General features: G+C 44.7%; 1 protein-coding gene across 3 annotated transcripts in view; it reads left to right on the top strand.

The window, feature by feature from the left end:
• ascc3 (activating signal cointegrator 1 complex subunit 3) overlaps positions 1 to 18,516 on the top strand; it is a 740,670-nt gene that overhangs the window by 13,702 nt on the left and 708,452 nt on the right. For all 3 annotated transcript variants that reach the window (XM_068026887.1, XM_068026891.1, XM_068026900.1), the window contains exons 2-3: positions 4,384 to 4,534; positions 13,375 to 13,522. In XM_068026887.1, coding sequence (XP_067882988.1) covers positions 4,445 to 4,534; positions 13,375 to 13,522 — 238 coding nt within the window. In that variant the 5' untranslated portion in view covers positions 4,384 to 4,444. The remainder of the gene's footprint in view (positions 1 to 4,383; positions 4,535 to 13,374; positions 13,523 to 18,516) is intronic.

Here is an 18,516-nt window from a genome sequence, read left to right as displayed (position 1 = left end):
CAGCCGCATCGATGATGCAGTTGAAATCACCGCCTAGGATGACCGGCCTGGACGTCGCCAGCAGCAGTGGGAGATGCTGGAAGACGGTCAGCCACTCGCGTTGTACCGGGGTGTACACGTTGATCAACCGGAGCGGAGCGTTGTTGTACATCACGTCTGCTACGAGGAGGCGACCGCCCACCACCTCCTTAACTTCAGAGATGGTGAAGTTACCTCCCCGCAGCAGAATACCCAGGCCGGAGGAACGGCAATCATTACCCCCCGACCAGATTGATGGCCTGTGGGACCACCATTGCGACCACTGCCTGTAGGTGCTGAGGTGTGGTATTCCACACTCCTGCAGAAACAGTGGGTCAGCTTTGACCTTGGCGAGGTAATCCAAGGTTGAAACACATCGCGTAGTAGATTTAATGCTACGCACATTAATGGAAGCAATCTTTACACCCATTTTTAAAAAGTTAGTTGTTGCTTCCCATACCATTTGTCCTTGCTAGTCCCAGTCCTTCGGGATGTTCCTGCATACCCATCGTGTGAGCAAGCTGTTTCACAATAGTTGGGCTCAGAAACCCCTCCTGGTTTTTCATTCTATTCCACATTTTTTTTTTTATTTCCAAAATATACTTTATTCATAAAAATCTGTAAAAATTACATTGCCAAACAGTTTCCAAACAGCACCAAAAAATACAAACATTGCAAGGGAGATCAGTTTCCTTCAAAACTGTCATGAGTTTCTTCCCAAACCTTCCGTTTCACAATTGTCATGTCAATTACAGTTTTACATTTACAGCAATTGAGAATATTAACGATACAGTTCGAGGGGTTTCCCATGGATTCAGCCCCTCAGTCCAGCTTGGTGGGGGAACCTTACACTGTGGTCTTTCCCCATTGAGCCTTTGCTGCGGCTGCCCCAAGCTTTAGTGCGTCCCTCAGCACGTAGTCCTGGACCTTGGAATGTGCCAGTCTGCAACATTCGGTGGTGGACAACTCTTTGCGCTGGAAGACCAGCAAGTTTCGGGCAGACCAAAGGGCGTCTTTCACCGAATTGATAGTCCTCCAGCAGCAGTTGATGTTTGTCTCGGTGTGCGTCCCTGGGAACAGCCCGTAGAGCACAGACTCCTGTGTTACAGAGCTGCTTGGGATGAACCTTGACAAAAACCACTGCATCTCTTTCCACACCTGCTTTGCAAAGGCACATTCCAGGAGGAGGTGGGCGGCCGTCTCTTCCCCACCACAGCCAACGCGGGGGCACTGTGCGGAGGGGGCGAGACTTCGGGTGTGCATGAAGGATCTGACGGGGAGGGCCCTCCTCACCACCAGCCAAGCTACGTCTTGGTGCTTGTTTGAAAGTTCTGGTGATGAGGCATTCCGCCAAATGACTTTGACGGTCTGCTCGGGGAACCATCCGACAGGATCCACCATTTCCTTTTCCCGTAGGGCCTTGAGGACATTCCGTGCAGACCACTGCCCGATGGACCGGTGGTCAAAGGTGTTTTCCCGCAGAAACTGCTCCACGAAGGATAGGTGGTACGGCACCGCCCAACTGCACGGAGCGTTCCGCGGCAATGTGACCAGGCCCATCCTTCGCAACACCGGGGACAGATAGAACCTCAGCACGTAGTGACACTTGGAGTTTGCGTACTGGGGATCTACACACAGCTTGATGCAGCCGCACACGAAGGTGGTCATCAGGATGAGGGCCACGTTGGGTACATTTTTCCCGCCACATGTGGTAGTCACTCTTTACACTCAGAGGAGAGTTTTCCCAAGCAGGGGGAAGCAGGTTTGCGTGCATGCGGGGAGTTAAACCCCTTAAAGTGATGCCAGGTTGGAATCCCAACATCATCCTGCCTAGTTCTGGGTTTCGCTGGGGTGGGATTGAAGGGGATCGGGGAACCCTCTTGGATCTGTTGGATAACCAATTAAGATACTTAAGATGCCAATTAAGAACTGTTTTAGCTCTCAATTCTGCATTTCTTGACAAGGGCACCTCTTGTGACCTGTCAGCAACTTACCAGGGTCACCGAGGTGAGTGCACAGTGGGGAGAGCGTCTTCAGTGAAACTGACAAGCTGGGAAGGTTTTGATCAGTGAAACTGAAGAGCCCCAGCCATGGTCAGGTGAGAGGCTGCTTCTCAAAGCACTTCTTCTCTCAGAGTGCTATCGCTGTCTGACAGGTAATTGCCTGGCTAGCACTTCACTCCCCTTCAGCTGTACTTCCCTGCTGTCAGCCTTCACCACAGCAATGGGAGCAGCTTATGCAGCTGCACCTCGAGTCTCTGATGTGGGGAAAGACCAACGGCTTCAGGAGCAGGAGCAACACTGGCAGCAGCACCAACTGTTTTCTCCTCAGCCACATGCCTCTCCAAAGGGCAGAGGGGATGGACACAGAGATCCAGCTGGAAGGAAGTGATACCTCCAACACTGAGCCTACAGGTAGAGGATGAGCTCTCCTGACCTAGCTGAGCACCAGTGCCTCAAGCGGCACAGACTCTTATGGGAGGTCACTGCTGATAAATGCAGCCTATTGGAACAAGACGCTTCCCAGTGGGTCAGGTGGGCACGCATCGCCAGGGGTTGATGAGGTACCTTTCAGTGGTAGGCTACATCATGGGTCTCTGCCACTTACTAAGTTGTGTGCTTTCTTTTGCAAGGAGAGAAAGCAAGGAGGTGAGGGTGTTCGTAATGGCTTTTGTGCAGAGGAGGGAAGGACAGCATTTGTGGAGGGTGACTGTGAGGTATGGGTGTGAGAGGGCAATATGCTGAGGGTCAGTGTGAGTATAGGCTGCTCAGATGGGATGTGAGGTGCTTGGAGAGAGAGAAATGAATGCAGTTGCAACGTGTGTTGTCCTGAGGCGTGCTGTGCAGGAGAATGCCAGGAAGGTCAGAGTGTGGTGCTCGGCACCTAAAGTTATGCCACTCACCTTTCCTGCCATCCTGACGTGCTGGATTCTCTTTGTGCACTGTATCCAGGCTGGAGGGAGCATGCTTTTGCTACTCACTTCCTCGATCACTTTCATCCTTGCCTGCTTGGTTAGAGAAGTTGTCCGCTTCCTCCTGTCTTTGGGAGAGCTCATCTCACTGCAGCTCCTCAGATCCTGCAGCAAGACCTCCAGGTGAGAGACCTGGGAGGCAGCCTTCTTAGGTCTCCTCTCCATTCCTGTGGTTGTTGCAGCCTGAAAATCCAAGTGCTGGTGAGCCCTTGCAACTCATGCCAGGGCCCCTTAAATTAGCACAGGCGTGTCATCCCGCCTGACCTCCCTGATTGGTCAGGGAACCTGGAGGTGGAATGCCTGGAGGTGGAGATGTGACTCAGGGAGAGCTTGCCAACCAGTAAATCGGGTTCCCATTCCGGCAGGGACTAAGTCCACAAAATTCTCCCCTTGGTGTCTCATGGAGGGAATCACAAGCATAATTTCCGGCAGGGGCCTCTGAAAACTATCAGGGTGGGAATTGCGGCTGATTTTGGTTTTCTTCCTTCCTGAGGGTACAAAGACCATTTGTAACATTCTGCTACTCATCTATAATTAGCAAACTTGGCACAGACTGGGAATTGAACCTGGGACCTTCTGGATTGTCTGGTTTAATAATTGACTGAGTGCCTTTCTGCATTCTGCCCTCTGGAAAGTGAAAGAGCATCTTTATAAATGTAATGTAAATTATTTAAAAATGTTCAATGTTAAAAGGTACAGTACTGTTAAGGTGACTGCATAGACATATTTGATGATGGTAATGCAGAGCAACACATGCTGCAAAGAGGCTGGATGCACATCTTCATTTTTGCAGCGAAGGTATCTTTGTACAGGTGGATTTTTTTGTTTTGTTTTAAAATTGAGTACAGTTGCTTTTTTATATCTGTAAGTCAGTCGGTGCCAGTCCCTTCAGAATTGGGTTTGGCAGCCATAATAGTCAACACCAACAATGTGCGAAAACAGAGGTTGAGGGTGTGTGCAGTTCAACTTAACTACACTGAAAGTCAAAGTCTTGTGAATGTATGCAGCAGGTGGCTTTTTTTAGGTCCTCACCTTCCACATAATTCATTATTTTAAAAATAAAATGAAAGTTTGATCGTCAATTCTGTAACACATCAGCCCAAGTACAGAGAATATTTGGTTCCATGTTAGTAAATCTATTCTGGTAGTAGCATTCACACACCTAATCAGTAGTGGCATTCACGCACCATTTTAAAAGGGAATGGAATTAGTTCTTGTTCTGGTTTTCATGTACCTCTATGTGTCTTACTATATAATTTTCATTTTGCAGTGATATGCCAATTCAACTGTATTGCATTCGGACTATAACTGCCAGAGTTCATATTTTTCTCATTGAGAAACTTGTGTGTCAGTTGAATAGTTTCATTCACTTTCCATTTTTGTTCTGCCTGCAGATTTTGCAAATTCCAGCAGCAATTTGATTATTCTTCCTATGGATCAGTGAATCGGGATTAAATGGAACTACCTCGTCTAACAGGAGCTTTGCGCTCCTTCTCAAATGTCACCAGAAAAGATGAATATATTGAGGATTCTTCAGAGATGATGGTGGGTTTTTGAAATTGCATTTTCCATTTCAAGCCAATCGTGTTTAAAATCAAGTAAAGACAAATGCATCCAAGAGGACGTTTCAGTGATAAGACCATGACTGCATTACAATAATATTTTGTGCAAGTATAGTTTAACTGTTTGAGGACTATAGCAAGATTTCTATAGCAAAGTCTGACAAGACATTCTGCAATTTCAATTAAAATATGAACTCCTGAAGAATGATTTTGGGACTTGTAAGTGCAGTATATTTAATAAAGTGTTTACTTTTCGATCTTGCAAGCACTAAATTAATGAAATAAAAACAAAAAGTAATGGAAATACTCAGCAGGTCTGGCAGCGTCTATGGGGAGAGAAGCAAAGTTACCGTTTCAGGTCTGTGACCTTTCGTCAGGACTAAATTAATGTACTCTTGTATACTTGAAATGCACATGATCTCCATTTTTTTGCGGGTATGGGTTCCCTGTCATTTTTCCTGGGAAACGGAATGAAGTAAATAGTTTGTTTACTGACCAGTGTCCTCCGGAATGACTGCGACAGTACAGACTTGAGTGGTTTGTAAGTGTTGTTTGAACTGAGGCGAGAATACATTCCAGTAAACACTGCAGCTTATTGCTCTTATTGTATAATGCACAAACATTGTTTGGGGGGGGGGGGATGGTGGGGAGAGAGAGAGTTTATGTCCTGTTTTCTTGTTTCCTGAAAGAGGTGACCTTTCCAGTTGTTACAGTTCTCTAGGTGCAGGCAATACTCAGGAACTGGAACCTAAATAGCCATTCTTCCATCTATGAGACGAGGCAGTAGCACCAACCTTTTGGGCAGCAAAACTAAGTCCAAGCACGTCCTCTTCATTTGATGCCTTTGGATTTCTTGGCTTTATGGCTCAGTGGCACAATGATGGTGTGTAGTTACATCATAGAAGCTTACATTATGGAAGGAGGCATTTGGTTCATCAAAGCTGTGCTGTTTCTTCATTTGAGCAATCCAAACCTAATCCCACTGGCTCATGCTCTCCCTATAACTCTATATTTTTCTCTAATTAAAAAAAAATTCTCCAGTTTTCCCTTAAAAATGCCTTGGTCTGCCTTAACCACTCCTTGCAGAAAATCATTCCTTTGTTTCAACGTCCTTCTAGATCAAGAAATTTCTCCTAACCTCGCTCTACACGCTTGACAATTTTGAATTGGTAACCCTTTGTCACTGACTTCACAGAGAAAATTATTCTTATCATTAAAAAACCTCTATTAAATCTCTTCTTACTCATCTATACTAAAAGTGTACCAGTATCTCAAGTCTCACCTCTTAACCATATTTTGCCTTCTAGGCATCATCCTGATGCATCTGTCATAGAGTTATGCAGCACAAAAAGAAGCCCTTCGGCCCATTGTGTCCGTGCTGGCCATAAAGCACCTATCTATTCTAATCCTATTTTCCAGCACTTGGCCCATAGCCTTATATGCTATGTCATTTCAAGTGCTCATCTAAATATTTCTTAAATGTTGTGAGGGTTTCTGCCTCTACCACCCCTTCAGGCAGTGTGTTCCAGATTCCAAAAACCCTCTGGATGAAATTTTTTTCCCTCAAATCCCCTCTAAACCTCCTGCCCCTTACCTTAAATCTATGCCCCCTGGTTATTGACACCACCACTAAGGGAAAAGGTTTCTTCCTATCTATGCCCCTCATAATTTTGTATACCTCAACCAGGTCCCCCTTAGCCTTCTCTGCTCGAAGGAAAACAACCCTAGCCTATCCAGTCTCTCTTCATAGCTGAAATGCTCCAGCCCAGGCAATATCCTGGTGAATCTCCTCTGCACCCTCTCCAGTGCAATCACATCCTTCCTATAGTGTGGCAACCAGAACTGTACACAGTACTCCAGCTGTGGCCTAACTAGCCTTTTATACAGCTCCATCATAACCTCCCTGCTCTTATAGTCTATGCCCCATGTTTTTAGCTCCCCTTTGGTGAATCCTTATTCACCACTTTCCAAATATAAGGCAAGTAAACCAGCACAAACAGGCTGTCTTAGGTTCAAAGAAGAAAAGTTGAAATTTATTGAACTTAAACTCTAATTCGGTTAATGCCTACTGATACACGATGCACCCATGCTAGCTTGCATACGTGATGCACACATGCAAGAGACAGAAAAGAGCAGAAGAAAAATAAAGTGAAAAAGTTTGAGGCACTATCTGAAGAGTTGTTACGGTTCTCTGAGCTCACTGTAGAGTCCTTGCTTGTAGGTAGATCTTGCTGTTCTTTGGGGCCCTGTATTCTTCTTAAACCTTGCTCACTTTAGGAAACTTTTCTCTCTTGGGGTTCATGTGTCTTCAATGGGCTTTGAGTTCCGTGAGAAAGAGATGGGAGTAGACAGAAGAGGCTGTGGCGAGTCAGCCAGGAGAGGTCTTTTCAATCCAGGAGCAAACAGCTTTCTGCAGACTCTCAGTTCAAACTGTATAATTCAGAAAAAACCCAGACTGCCAAGTAGGTTAGTCATGTGACTAACTGGTATGACCATGTCCATTTGTGGATTGTATTGAAGCAGGGGATAGCTCCTTTGTTCCAAGCACTGTCTGTTAATATGCAAAAATGTCTTTCCAGCCAGGGGCCTGGCAACCTCTTGTCAAAGGCCTTCTCCTCTTCCCAGCAACAATTTGAAATTTATTGTCCATGTGGTGAAATTAATGTGCCTCATTCTTGGTAGGTGAGGGCCTGCATGACTGCATTTCTCAAATATCCACTAAATCTGTCTCAAATGATGACTTCTAAGAAATTGCCCACAACTGATGTTAGATGAACTAGTTCATTGTTACCTGATTTATCTCCTTTTTTAAAATAAGGCTACGTCTCCAGTCTAGTGCCAAATGTTGCATATTTAGCCAGACTTGAGAACTTGTGGCCAGAGACCTCTATCTTCTGTTGTACTGATCGGCTCTTAGGCTAATCTGAAGTCGCAATCCTCATTACTTTCAGTTGAGGTGCTGATAGATGCCTCCCGAATGGTCATATTGAGCAGTCTAGTACTGAGACCACCTGACCTAATGGGTCTCTGGAAGTTAGGTATTTGATTTTTTTTTCCATAAAGTGAGCCATTTGTGACAGACCCAGAAAAAGAAATTATATCCTCATAAAGAACCACATGTATTAAACAATATCTACCAGTGTGCTCACCAATATTCTTGCTGTAACTAGTACAGGTATATCATGCAGAAACTTTTAACACCTCACAAAGCAGTGCGAGTTTTGACATACTTTGTTGCACTCTTTATAAGTCAAGATTATATTTGCGTATGCTCCTCTCTGCCCTTTCCTTATCTCTATATTTCCTTCCCCATGTGTGTGTTTGATTGTTTGTCTTTCTGTTTCTAATTCCCCACTTCCACCAACCACCATTATTGAGTTGCATATAATTAGCAGCAGTGACTGCATCCAAATAACAGCATTTCTTTTCTGCTTTGGACAAGCAGTCTGTCCGCTCCAGTTACTGTCCCATTCCTTTCCTCTTAAAGTCCTCAAAAATCTCTCCCAAAAAATATCTATCTTTGTCCCTTCAGCACTCACAGCGCTGTAGCTGCCCTGGCCAAAGTGACTATATCTCCTTTTTCTTAGTGATTTTTCTGAGGTGTTCATTACAATCAAACATACCATTCTCTTATAGTTCAACGTCATGGCATTGCTATTGAGTAGATTCATTCCTGATGCCACCTGTATCCGAGCGTTGTCTCTTCATGTTTCCCAATAGTTCTATTCTTGGTCTTTTATTCCTCCTACCACTCATCAGTGATACGTATTGGGTCAGTTCCAAATGAACGCTGACAATGCCAGCTCTACCCCTCTCATTGACCATCTATGTGCTGTCAGAAAGTCTGTGATCTTGTGTCGTGGGTTAGTCTTAATTTCCACCAACTAGAAAAGATCAAAAACATTGCGGGGGGGATTCTATTGTGGCGGGGGTCGCTATGTCCGGAAAAAGCGACGCTGAGATCTCCACGTTGCCTCTTCTCCAGAAGGCCTGCCGAATCTAGTATCAATCAGGCACTTAAGTGAACAGAGGTGGATCTTCCAAGGATCAACAACCTTAGAATTAGAATATTACAGCGCAGTACAGGCCCTTCGGCCCTCGATGTTGCGCCGAGCTGTGAAACCATCTGACCTACACTATTCCATTTTCATCCATGTGTCTATCCAATGTCCACTTAAATGCCCTTAAAGTTGGCGAATCTGCTACTGCTGCAGGCAGGGCATTCCACGCCCTTACTACTCTCTGAGTAAAGAAACTACCTCTCACATCTGTCCTATATCTATCACCCCTCAACTTGAAGCTATGTCCCCTCGTGTTTGCCATCACCATCCGAGGAAAAAGACTCTCACTATCCACCCTATCTAACCCTCTGATTATCTTATATGTCTCTATTAAGTCACCTCTCCTCCTCCTTCTCTCCAACGAAAACAACCTCAAGTCCCTCAGCCTTTCCTCGTAAGACCTTCCCTCCATACCAGGCAACATCCTAGTAAATCTCCTCTGCACCCTTTCCATAGCTTCCACATCCTTTCTATAATGCGGTGACCAGAACTGCACGCAATACTCCAGGTGCGGTCTCACCAGAGTCTTGTACAGCTGCAGCATGACCTCGTGGCTCCGAAACTCGACCCCCCTACTAATAAAAGCTAATAAAACCTTGTCGCCAGAAGTCCTGCCCTTGGAGAGTTGCCAGCCAGTCATGGCGGAGGCAGTGGTTGTTGCTGGAGAAGCACCTACTAGAGGCCGAGGAGCGTCCAGGTAGCGACCCAGGCTACGTGTAGGTCAGGGTGGGAGTCAGGAGGTTGGTAGCAAGGACAGGGTTGACTCTCAGCTGGCCCCGCCTTCCTGATGCCAGGTCCCTCACTCAGGCACTGTGCCTTTTAATGAGGGACCCATGGTTTTCTGTGTCATGCTTCCTGTGCAGCGACAGGGTCGCCCACCGCATGGCTAATTGCACCTGCTGCGGGAAGAGGCCCCTCATTGGGGGTTAATTTCCCAGTTAAGGGCCTCAGTTGGCAGTGGGGTGGGAAGGCCATTTGCAGACCTTCACGCCCCGGATTATATTTTGGCGGAGTCGGGATGGTGGAGGGAATCCCCTGTCACCATCCCACCCAATTTTATGCTCTCCCCGCAGCAGGTTTAGAGGCGGGGAGAGCATAAAATTCTCCCCATCATTTTCAGTCCCTGCCGCAAGCTCTTACCACTGACTCCATCCTCCTCTCTGGCCATGGATCAGACCATACAAGCTGCAGCATCCTGCTTGATGCAGAACGGAGCTTGAAACCTGACCATCACCAAGTCCCATCCATGCAAACAAAGCACTGGGATTCATTTCTAGAGAAATCAAATCAGTAAACTGGGTATTTATGTTAAATTTGTATAGAATCCTGGATAGACCACTGTTAGGATACTATGTACAGTTCTGATCTCCGTATTACAGAAATGATATCGAGGCAGTGGAGAAGGTGCAAAAAAGATTCATAAGGATGATACCAGATCTGAGAGCTTATAACTATCAGCAATGACTTTTGGGGAGTCCAACACTAGGGGCCCTAAATGATAAGGTAGTCACTGATAAATCCAATAAAGAATTCAAGAAAAATTTCTTTATTCAGAGAGTAGTCAGAATGTGAAACTGGCTACTACAGAGAAAGAAGTAGTTGAGGCAAATAGCATAGAAGCCTTTAAAGGGAAGTCCATGAGGAAGACAGGAGTGGAAGGATGTGCTGATAGATGATGTAGGATGGAAGGAGGCTCACGTGGAGCATAAATCAACTTGGCCGAATGTCCTGTTTCGGTGCTGTTCTGCAGGCCCCTGTAATTCCATCTGTGAAATGTCAGTCTTTCACTCTTAACAGACCACCACTGCAATTAAAACTGTCATTGACTCTTTTTCCAGCTTTGGAGTCTGTTGCCAGCCTTGCATCATCTGCCCTTCGTAGTCTCGTAACTTGTTCTACACACTGCTGCTTGTATCCTGTCCTGGACTAAGTCCTAGTTGCTCATCAGACGTATCCTTACTAGCCTCCAATGGTTTCCTGTCTCCAAACATAAATCCTACTGTGGCTATGTTCCACTTTATCTCTGTGACCTTCCCCAGCTTGTTGTCCTATCCTGCATCTTTTATTTTATGACTGTAGCCTTTTGTGAATATTGTTCACTTCAGCCCACCATTCTTGGCCGTCTTCAGCTGCCTTGGTCCACTCTCTGCAATTACTTGCTGAATTCCTCTGCATTTGTGCTTCTCACTCTACTTTTATATTTTTTTTCAACCAAGATCTCACTCACCTTGCCCAACTCTCCCACCATACAGTGTTTCCTTTTTCCTTTTATTTATTTTTCTCCATTTTCTGTAGGCTACGTTTGGCTGCTTTTTGTGTTAACTTGCATTTATATAGTGCTTTTATTTTACTTTTGCTAACCTGCATTTCTCGGTTCAAAAGAGAGTGAATCGATGGTTGAACAGTTGCACTTAACTTGCAGAAGGGTTGTGTATATCTCACAAGGCACTGTTTGTGCATCCTTGCCGAGATGTTCTTTCCTTTTTAAGTATTTCACAGCTATTTATTACTTGCCAAAATTGCACTACAGTTATAGTGCCTCTATACTATCTTAGTTGCATTTTTGCTTTAGGCGCTGAGCAGAAAAGGAGGTTTAAAGCTACACAAACACTTCGGTGAAAGAACGCCAAGGAACTAGCAGCCTGGATGTGATCAGTGTATATTATACAGTGATTTATGGAAATTTAATAAATTATGATTCATAACAAGAGTATGCATAGTCCTTGAATTTGAGTGCTATTCATGGAGTGATATCTGAAACTTGATTAGCATTTACCCAAGTGCATCCTTGTTTTCTTGGTAAACAGATGTAATTAGTAGCACTGCTGATTCTCGGATCCATGATGCTTGCTATAGAATAGCAAAATACCGTGCCAAATTGAAGCAGCGGGTGGACATATTTGCTGTTTTATGGGAAACTGTGTTTCCCATAAAGAATCTATCCACAAGTTAACTTCTATTTGGATTTTGTATTATTATGAAACTTTGGGAATAGCAGTGCAGCTATTTTTGTAATTAAATATCAAAATTTTTTCTGAGCTTTTTAACTCGTTTACCTGAGGTATTATGAAGTGAAAACATGAAGCACATTTTTTGAAGTCTGCAATTTTAATTAATCCTCTTACAATTGAATAAACATACACGCAACACTTTTGGCAATTTCCTTAAAATAGCAAAGACAAAACAGCTGCTCAGTTAATATATAGACTATTGCATGAACAGTACAGTTAAAATCCTGTTCTTGTGCAGTAGGTTCAAATTATTGCAGAAATAATGACTCATAAGTTTATTACATTAACAAACAAAGAACAATGAACAGTACAGCACAGGAACAGGCCATTCGGCCCTCCAAGCCTGCGCCGATCTTGATGCCTGCCTAAACTAAAACCTTCTGCACTTCCGGGGTCCGTATCCCTCTATTCCCATCCTATTCATGTATTTGTCAAGATGCCTCTTAAACGTCTCTATGGTATCTGCTTCCATCACTTCCCCCGGCAACAAGTTCCAGGCACTCACCACCCTCTGTGTAAAGAACTTGCCTCGCACATCCCCTCTAAACTTTGCCCCTCTCATCTTAAACCTATGTCCCCTAGTAACTGACTCTTCCACCCTGGGAAAAAGCTTCTGACTATCCACTCTGTCCATGCCGCTTATAACTTTGTAAACCTCTATCATGTCGCCCCTCCACCTCCATCGTTCCAGTGAAAACAATCCGAGTTTATCCAACCTCTCCTCATAGCTAATGCCCTCCAGACCAGGCAACATCCTGGTAAACCTCTTCTGTACCCTCTCCAAAGCCTCCACGTCCTTCTGGTAATGTGGTGACCAGAATTGCACGCAATATTCCAAGTGTGGCCTAACTAAGGTTCTGTACAGCTGCAGCATGACTTGCCAATTTTTATACTGTATGCCCCGACCGATGAAGGCAAGCATGCCGTATGCCTTCTTGACTACCTTATCCACCTGCGTTGCCACTTTCAGTGACCTGTGGACCTGTACACCCAGATCTCTCTGCCTGTCAATACTCCTAAGGGTTCTGCCATTTACTGTATACTTCCCACCTGCATTAGACCTTCCAAAATGCATTACCTCACATTTGTCTGGATTAAACTCCATCTGCCATTTCTCCGCCCAAGTCTCCAACCGATCTATATCCTGCTGTATCCTCTGACAATCCTCATCACTGTCTGCAACTCCACCAACCTTTGTGTCTTCCGCAAACTTACTAATCAGACCAGCTACATTTTCCTCCAAGTCATTTATATATACTACAAACAGCAATGGTCCCAGCACTGATCCCTGCGGAACACCACTAGTCACATCCCTCCATTCAGAAAAGCACCCTTCCACTGCTACCCTCTGTCTTCTATGACCGAGCCAGTTCTGTATCCATCTTGCCAGCTCCCCTCTGATCCCATGTGACTTCACCTTTTGTATCAGTCTGCCATGAGGGACCTTGTCAAAGTCTTTACTGAAGTCCATATAGATAACATCCACTGCCCTTCCTTCATCAATCATCTTCGTCACTTCCTCAAAAAACTCAATCAAATTAGTGAGACACGACCTCCCTATATTTTCCTCATGAATATGAAATCCTAAAATTTTAGGTTTTATGAACAGAATCCAAATTAGTTTATTTTCATTCTTTTACTATGGAATATTAATTGCCTTTTTTGGGATACATTTTTTCGTTTACTAGCCAGAGGATATTTAATTATGTTATCTAATTTTTATCTGTTTTTCCATGTATTACCATTCACAGTCCAAAAGATCAAAGATGAAAGAGCACTCTTGCAAGACAGAGTTGACCTGGAAGGATATAACCCGTTTTGTTGAGAATATGGCACAGAATGAACATCAGATTATCAGTGAAAATCTGAAAAATCTATTGAAGGCTGCCAGACAGTTTGGTAAGTCAATATGGAGAGTTTTTTTGTTAATAAACTTTATATAATTCTAACTTAAAACTGTAGGCCGTATTGGATCACCACTTCTTCTTGTAAAGCATGAGTTTAAAAAAAATAAATGTGGTAGACATCTTATTGTTCATTCTTAGTTGCCCTGAATAGTTGGTAGTCGGCTTTCTTTTTGAACTGCTGCAGGTTTGCAGTAACGGTGCTACCACAATAGTGCTAGGGAATTCTGTTATTTTGATCCAGCTGCGATGAAGGACATGCAGTATATGTTCAGGTCAGGATAGTGCATGACTTGGAGGCTTTGGTGTTCCCATGATCTTGTTGCTCTTTACCTTTTTGCTGGTAGTGTTCGCAGGGCTGGGAGGTGTTGGCGAATTCCTAAAGGAGTCCAAATTTGCAGGCTGGTGAATAATGTGAAATGCAAATGTTAATGTGCATAGGAATAAACTCATTCTGTAAATGAAAGATCTTACAAACTTTAATTATATTCTGAGTTGATCAGAAATCTTGTTGAATTTTTTTGAATATTCACCAAGTTCACAAGTTAGCATTTTCCACACCCTTTGTGTCGAAGGGTGTTGATGGGCCATCTTCAATATGTACACCACCCGTTTATCATAGTCAGCAAATGTCAGCAGATTATATGACAGTGGGAAACATCACGCCGATGCTGCTTTTGTTCTTGCTTAGTGTCCATTTATGCATGCGCACACATTACAGTCAGCATCAGTGAATAATTACAGGGAATTATACCATATCTGATTTTTTTTTTTCTTCTCTGTAACTCTGGATGCGGAGACCATTTGTCAATCTCTCAATACTGTCCTGATTGTGGTCAGTTAGCTTAGTGCAGATCAGTTTGTCATCCAAAACTAGGTTTTTGAAAAACATGGATAACGTTAGTATGTGCTGTGCGGGAGAAAGATTTCAGCTGTTTGTATTAACAGCAAAGTCATAAACATGTAAACTAAAGAATGCATTTGATTTAATTGTAAACGGTGAACAATGCAAATCTTTCCTAAGGTTTGTAAAGTTCCTGAACAATTAGCAGTGGAGTATCTAGAATTATTTTGGTATTCCTTCAAATACCTGGGTTTAATCTTTTTATGTTTTTTTTTCATAAATACTTAAACATTTTTCCAAAAATTTAGAGTAGATTTTTATTATCCCTACAAGCTATACAGTGCTCTAGTTTAACCACATCTTGACTTTTCACTTCTGGTTAGCAAGATACATGAAAGACGTTCAAAGACTTCAGCAAAGAACCATGAGGAAGATCCTTACAATTTGGCTGTTTAACCTTTAAAGAAACCAATCAGATGTGACCTTTTGATGGTAATTAGGGATGGGCAATAAATGCTGGCCTAGCCAGCGATGCCCAGATCCCTTAAATGAATTAAAAAAAACCTTCTTGAGCTATAGATGATAGTAAAAGTTTTTGGAAAAGATAAATCTGAAAAATTACTTTTGTGAGAGAAGTGGAAGGGGACATAGGTTCAAACCAGTAAAAGGAAAATTTAGGACTGATTTTAGGAAGTTCTTCATACAGACTGATGATTGCACAGAATGGATTTCTGGATAGATTAGTTCTACTGCACTTGCCGATACTACACCAGTGACTACTTTTCCAAAATACTGAATTGGTGGTGAAGTATTTGGGACATCCTGAACGTATGGAAGGGACTATATAAACACAAGTTCCTCTTTATAACCCATTGAGAAAGAAGAGACTCAAGTATATTAAAACTTTAAACAAACCACTATTTTTCTAAAGTGACAAAAGTCTGAATCCCGTCTACCCCTCCTGCTTAAAAAAGGAAGTTATTTTCATATTAGTATTCCCCCTACTTTACATTGCAAGAAGATAGGCTTGAGGAAATCTGATTTAGACTTTGTTTTTTTTTATAAAAAGAGGAGTTACTCTGAATCTTTGGCCAACAGTATTGTGTTTCAGGGTCCCATGGCTTTGGATCAGCTTTTGGGCTGGAGTCACTCGAGGGTGCTTTGGAAAATTCCCCGTTGGCGCTGTCATAGAATGAATAAAATTGCAACATGACGTGACCTTGAGTGCTTTCTAGCAGGTCAAAGTTTTTGTTTGTAAAAGGCATCAAACCACAGCTTCACTTCTGCCTCAGCAAGTTTCTACAGTGAATGGTTGTGCCTTGTAAATCAAGAAGGTCTTTGCTTCAATACCTAACCTCTAACAGGTACAGATGCTCTTCATTATTTCACATTTTAGGTTTGCGATATCAGACTTGACACGGCACATCATGGCTGGAATTTTATGCCTGTCTCCTCTGCGCGTCCACTGGTATATTTCCAGTGGCAGGGGAGGTGCGGGCGAACTGCCTGGCCTTGGGTCAATTGAGGCCCTTAAATGGCTAATTAATGGCACTTACGGGCCTCTTCCTGCTGCAGCTGGTAAAACCTGGCGGCCTCCCTGCATCCTTGGTGGGAGGGTCCCTCCTGATCAGGCACTCTGTGGCCCATGGAGGGGGACACCCCCACCACACCCCCCCACCCCCACCCCCAAGCAATGTGCTTCCCCCACTAAAAGACACCCCCTGCCCTCACGATCAATGGCCCTGGTGAGGGGTGAATATCAGGCAGTCCCTGGCAATCCCCAACCCAGCTTAGCTGCACTGCAGGCCTCCTCGATGGCTGCTGCTCTGGGGACTGCTGCAGTCCCAGCAGTGGCCACTGCTCCCAGTGATGCTGATGAAACTGAAGCGCTGCTGGCCTTCTGACTGTATGGCAGCTCTTGGAGGTGGGATATCCTGCCTTACAGGGCTGGAAGCCGCAACTGCAGGCAGTTAATTGCCTGAGGACCATAAAATACGATAGTGGCTTCCGGGGTCAGCAGAGGCGGTTCGCTCTCGACTTTCCAGCCAGTGGATGGGACTACCATCTCCGCGTTAAATCCCGGCCTACGTACTGCTGAGCAAGTTTTTATGCTGCTATATCTTCTGTGCCATTGACCATGAGTAGTCTGGGACCCGGAGTGATGTTGGATTACTACAGTCCTGTTCAGTCCAAGCATGATGGTGGGGTTTGGTCACTAATATAATGTATTAAAACAATTAAGCAATACATCGTGGATAAGATAAAAATAATAGACATACAGAAAAATACAGGCACCACATCCATTTTTGTGATGTTATTTTACAAAACTTGTTAAAGATGCAAATTAATATTTTCTCTCCAAAACAACATAGTTTAGACCATTGTGCTGGATGCTGAAATAGTTCCCGACAAATGGGAAAAATATTCCTTGGCAATGACACACTGACGTTTCAGCAAGAACTACAAAACCACTGATAAGTAAGAAGGGAAGAATAGACAAGTATTCACAACTGACCTGCGTGATGGTACTAGACTATTCCAAATTTGGATCTTCTGTAGAGACTTATGAAAATCTGTTTCTAGGGTGGCGCCAGTTGCTCCTGTGAGTGGCCTGAGCACTTATGGAAGTTGATTCACGCTATTCTATATTTAATTGTACAAAGTAGCTCCTGACAATGTAGAGCATGCGCAGATGTCATCAAACTGTGTGAGCATTTGCCAGCCTGCCAGTATGAATGCGCGCATGACGTCACCACGCAATGACGTCCTCACCCCTCAATAGCCATCTCCATTCATCCGAACTGTACCCCGCTCCGTCCCACCACATCCCTGCTTCAATCGCCACTTGCTCCCCCCACCTGCTTGACCCCCCCCCCCCCCACTTAGCTACTTGATCCCCCCGCCCACTCTTCCCCCCCCCCCCCCCCCCTCAGCTACTCGCACCTGCCCCACTGGCTGCTTTCCCCCCTCGGCTACTTGTTCCAGGCCGCAATGCTTTCTCCCCTTCCCCCTCCTCCACATTGGCCGCTCCCCCCCCCCCCCCCTTAGCCGCTCGCTCCTGACCTTGCTACTACTTCGCCCCTTTCCCAATTGTTCCCCGCTGCTCGCTTCCCGCGCGTGCCCCCCCCCCCCCCCCCCCCCCCCCGCGGCTAGCTCCAGGCTGTGCCGCTTCCCTCCCCTCGGCCCTGTCACTCCTGCGAGGCGACAGACGCTTGAATGTGGGAGTGAATGGCCGCAAAAAGGGAAGTGGCGCGGCCTGGAGCTAGTGGCTGGAGGGTGGGGGGGGGGTGAAGCGGGGAGCGAGGTACAATCGGGAGAGGGGAGGGATGGGGAGCAGGGGCGAGGTCTGGAGCAAGTGGCTGAGGTGGGCTGGGGGGGTGGGGGGGGAGGTTGGAGGGTGGAGGTGAGGCGGGGAGTGAGTGGCCGGAGGCCGGCAAAGAGAAGCACAATGGCAGGAGGGAACTGAGGACTGTTGGAGGGTGGGATGGAGGCGACGATGGCAGCCATTGAAGGGATTTTTGGGTTGAATTTATTTTTTGTGATAAATTGAGCAGCACCATCTTAAATCCTGGCAGCTGCCTGAAGCGTCGCAGACAGTGACGTTTCAGTGGAAGAGGCTGCATTTGTGTGGTTGCGTTGTCAGCAAATGCAGCCTTAATTGTAATAAAGCATAATCTGGTGTTCTAACAATAGCACACCATTGTGATCTAAATCAGCTATTCATGTATGTAACACATGCAGTACTTCAATTATTCCAAAAGCAGATCATGCAAACATTTGGTGAGATAATCCTTTATTTCACAGTAAGTTGAATGAGTTATGATTGAACACACTTAATTCAAACAGTACAAATTGCTTTCCTGTAATGATACAAAATGAAGAACATGTCATGCTTCCCCCACATCAGTTGATCATCTTACTTGATTGAAGTAAATGATTTCTAACTGTTCCTTCAGTGTTTTTGAACTTGACAAAGGTTCTTGAAGCTTCTTTCTGCCTAGCCTCTGCACTTGCCTCTATCTTGTTCCTCTTTGTTCAAAAGCAAATCAATGATTTTCCATTGCAATGGGTGTGAGGTTTTTGATTGCTGAGACAAGTAAACAAGTTGCTTATTATTTAGTCTTTGGAAACAACATCAAAGCCAG

The sequence above is a fragment of the Heterodontus francisci genome, chromosome 3, assembly GCF_036365525.1.
Source record: "Heterodontus francisci isolate sHetFra1 chromosome 3, sHetFra1.hap1, whole genome shotgun sequence".
NCBI lineage: Eukaryota > Metazoa > Chordata > Chondrichthyes > Heterodontiformes > Heterodontidae > Heterodontus > Heterodontus francisci.
The sequence above is the reverse complement of the archived record's forward strand: the minus strand, read 5'-3'. Positions and strand labels throughout refer to the sequence as shown.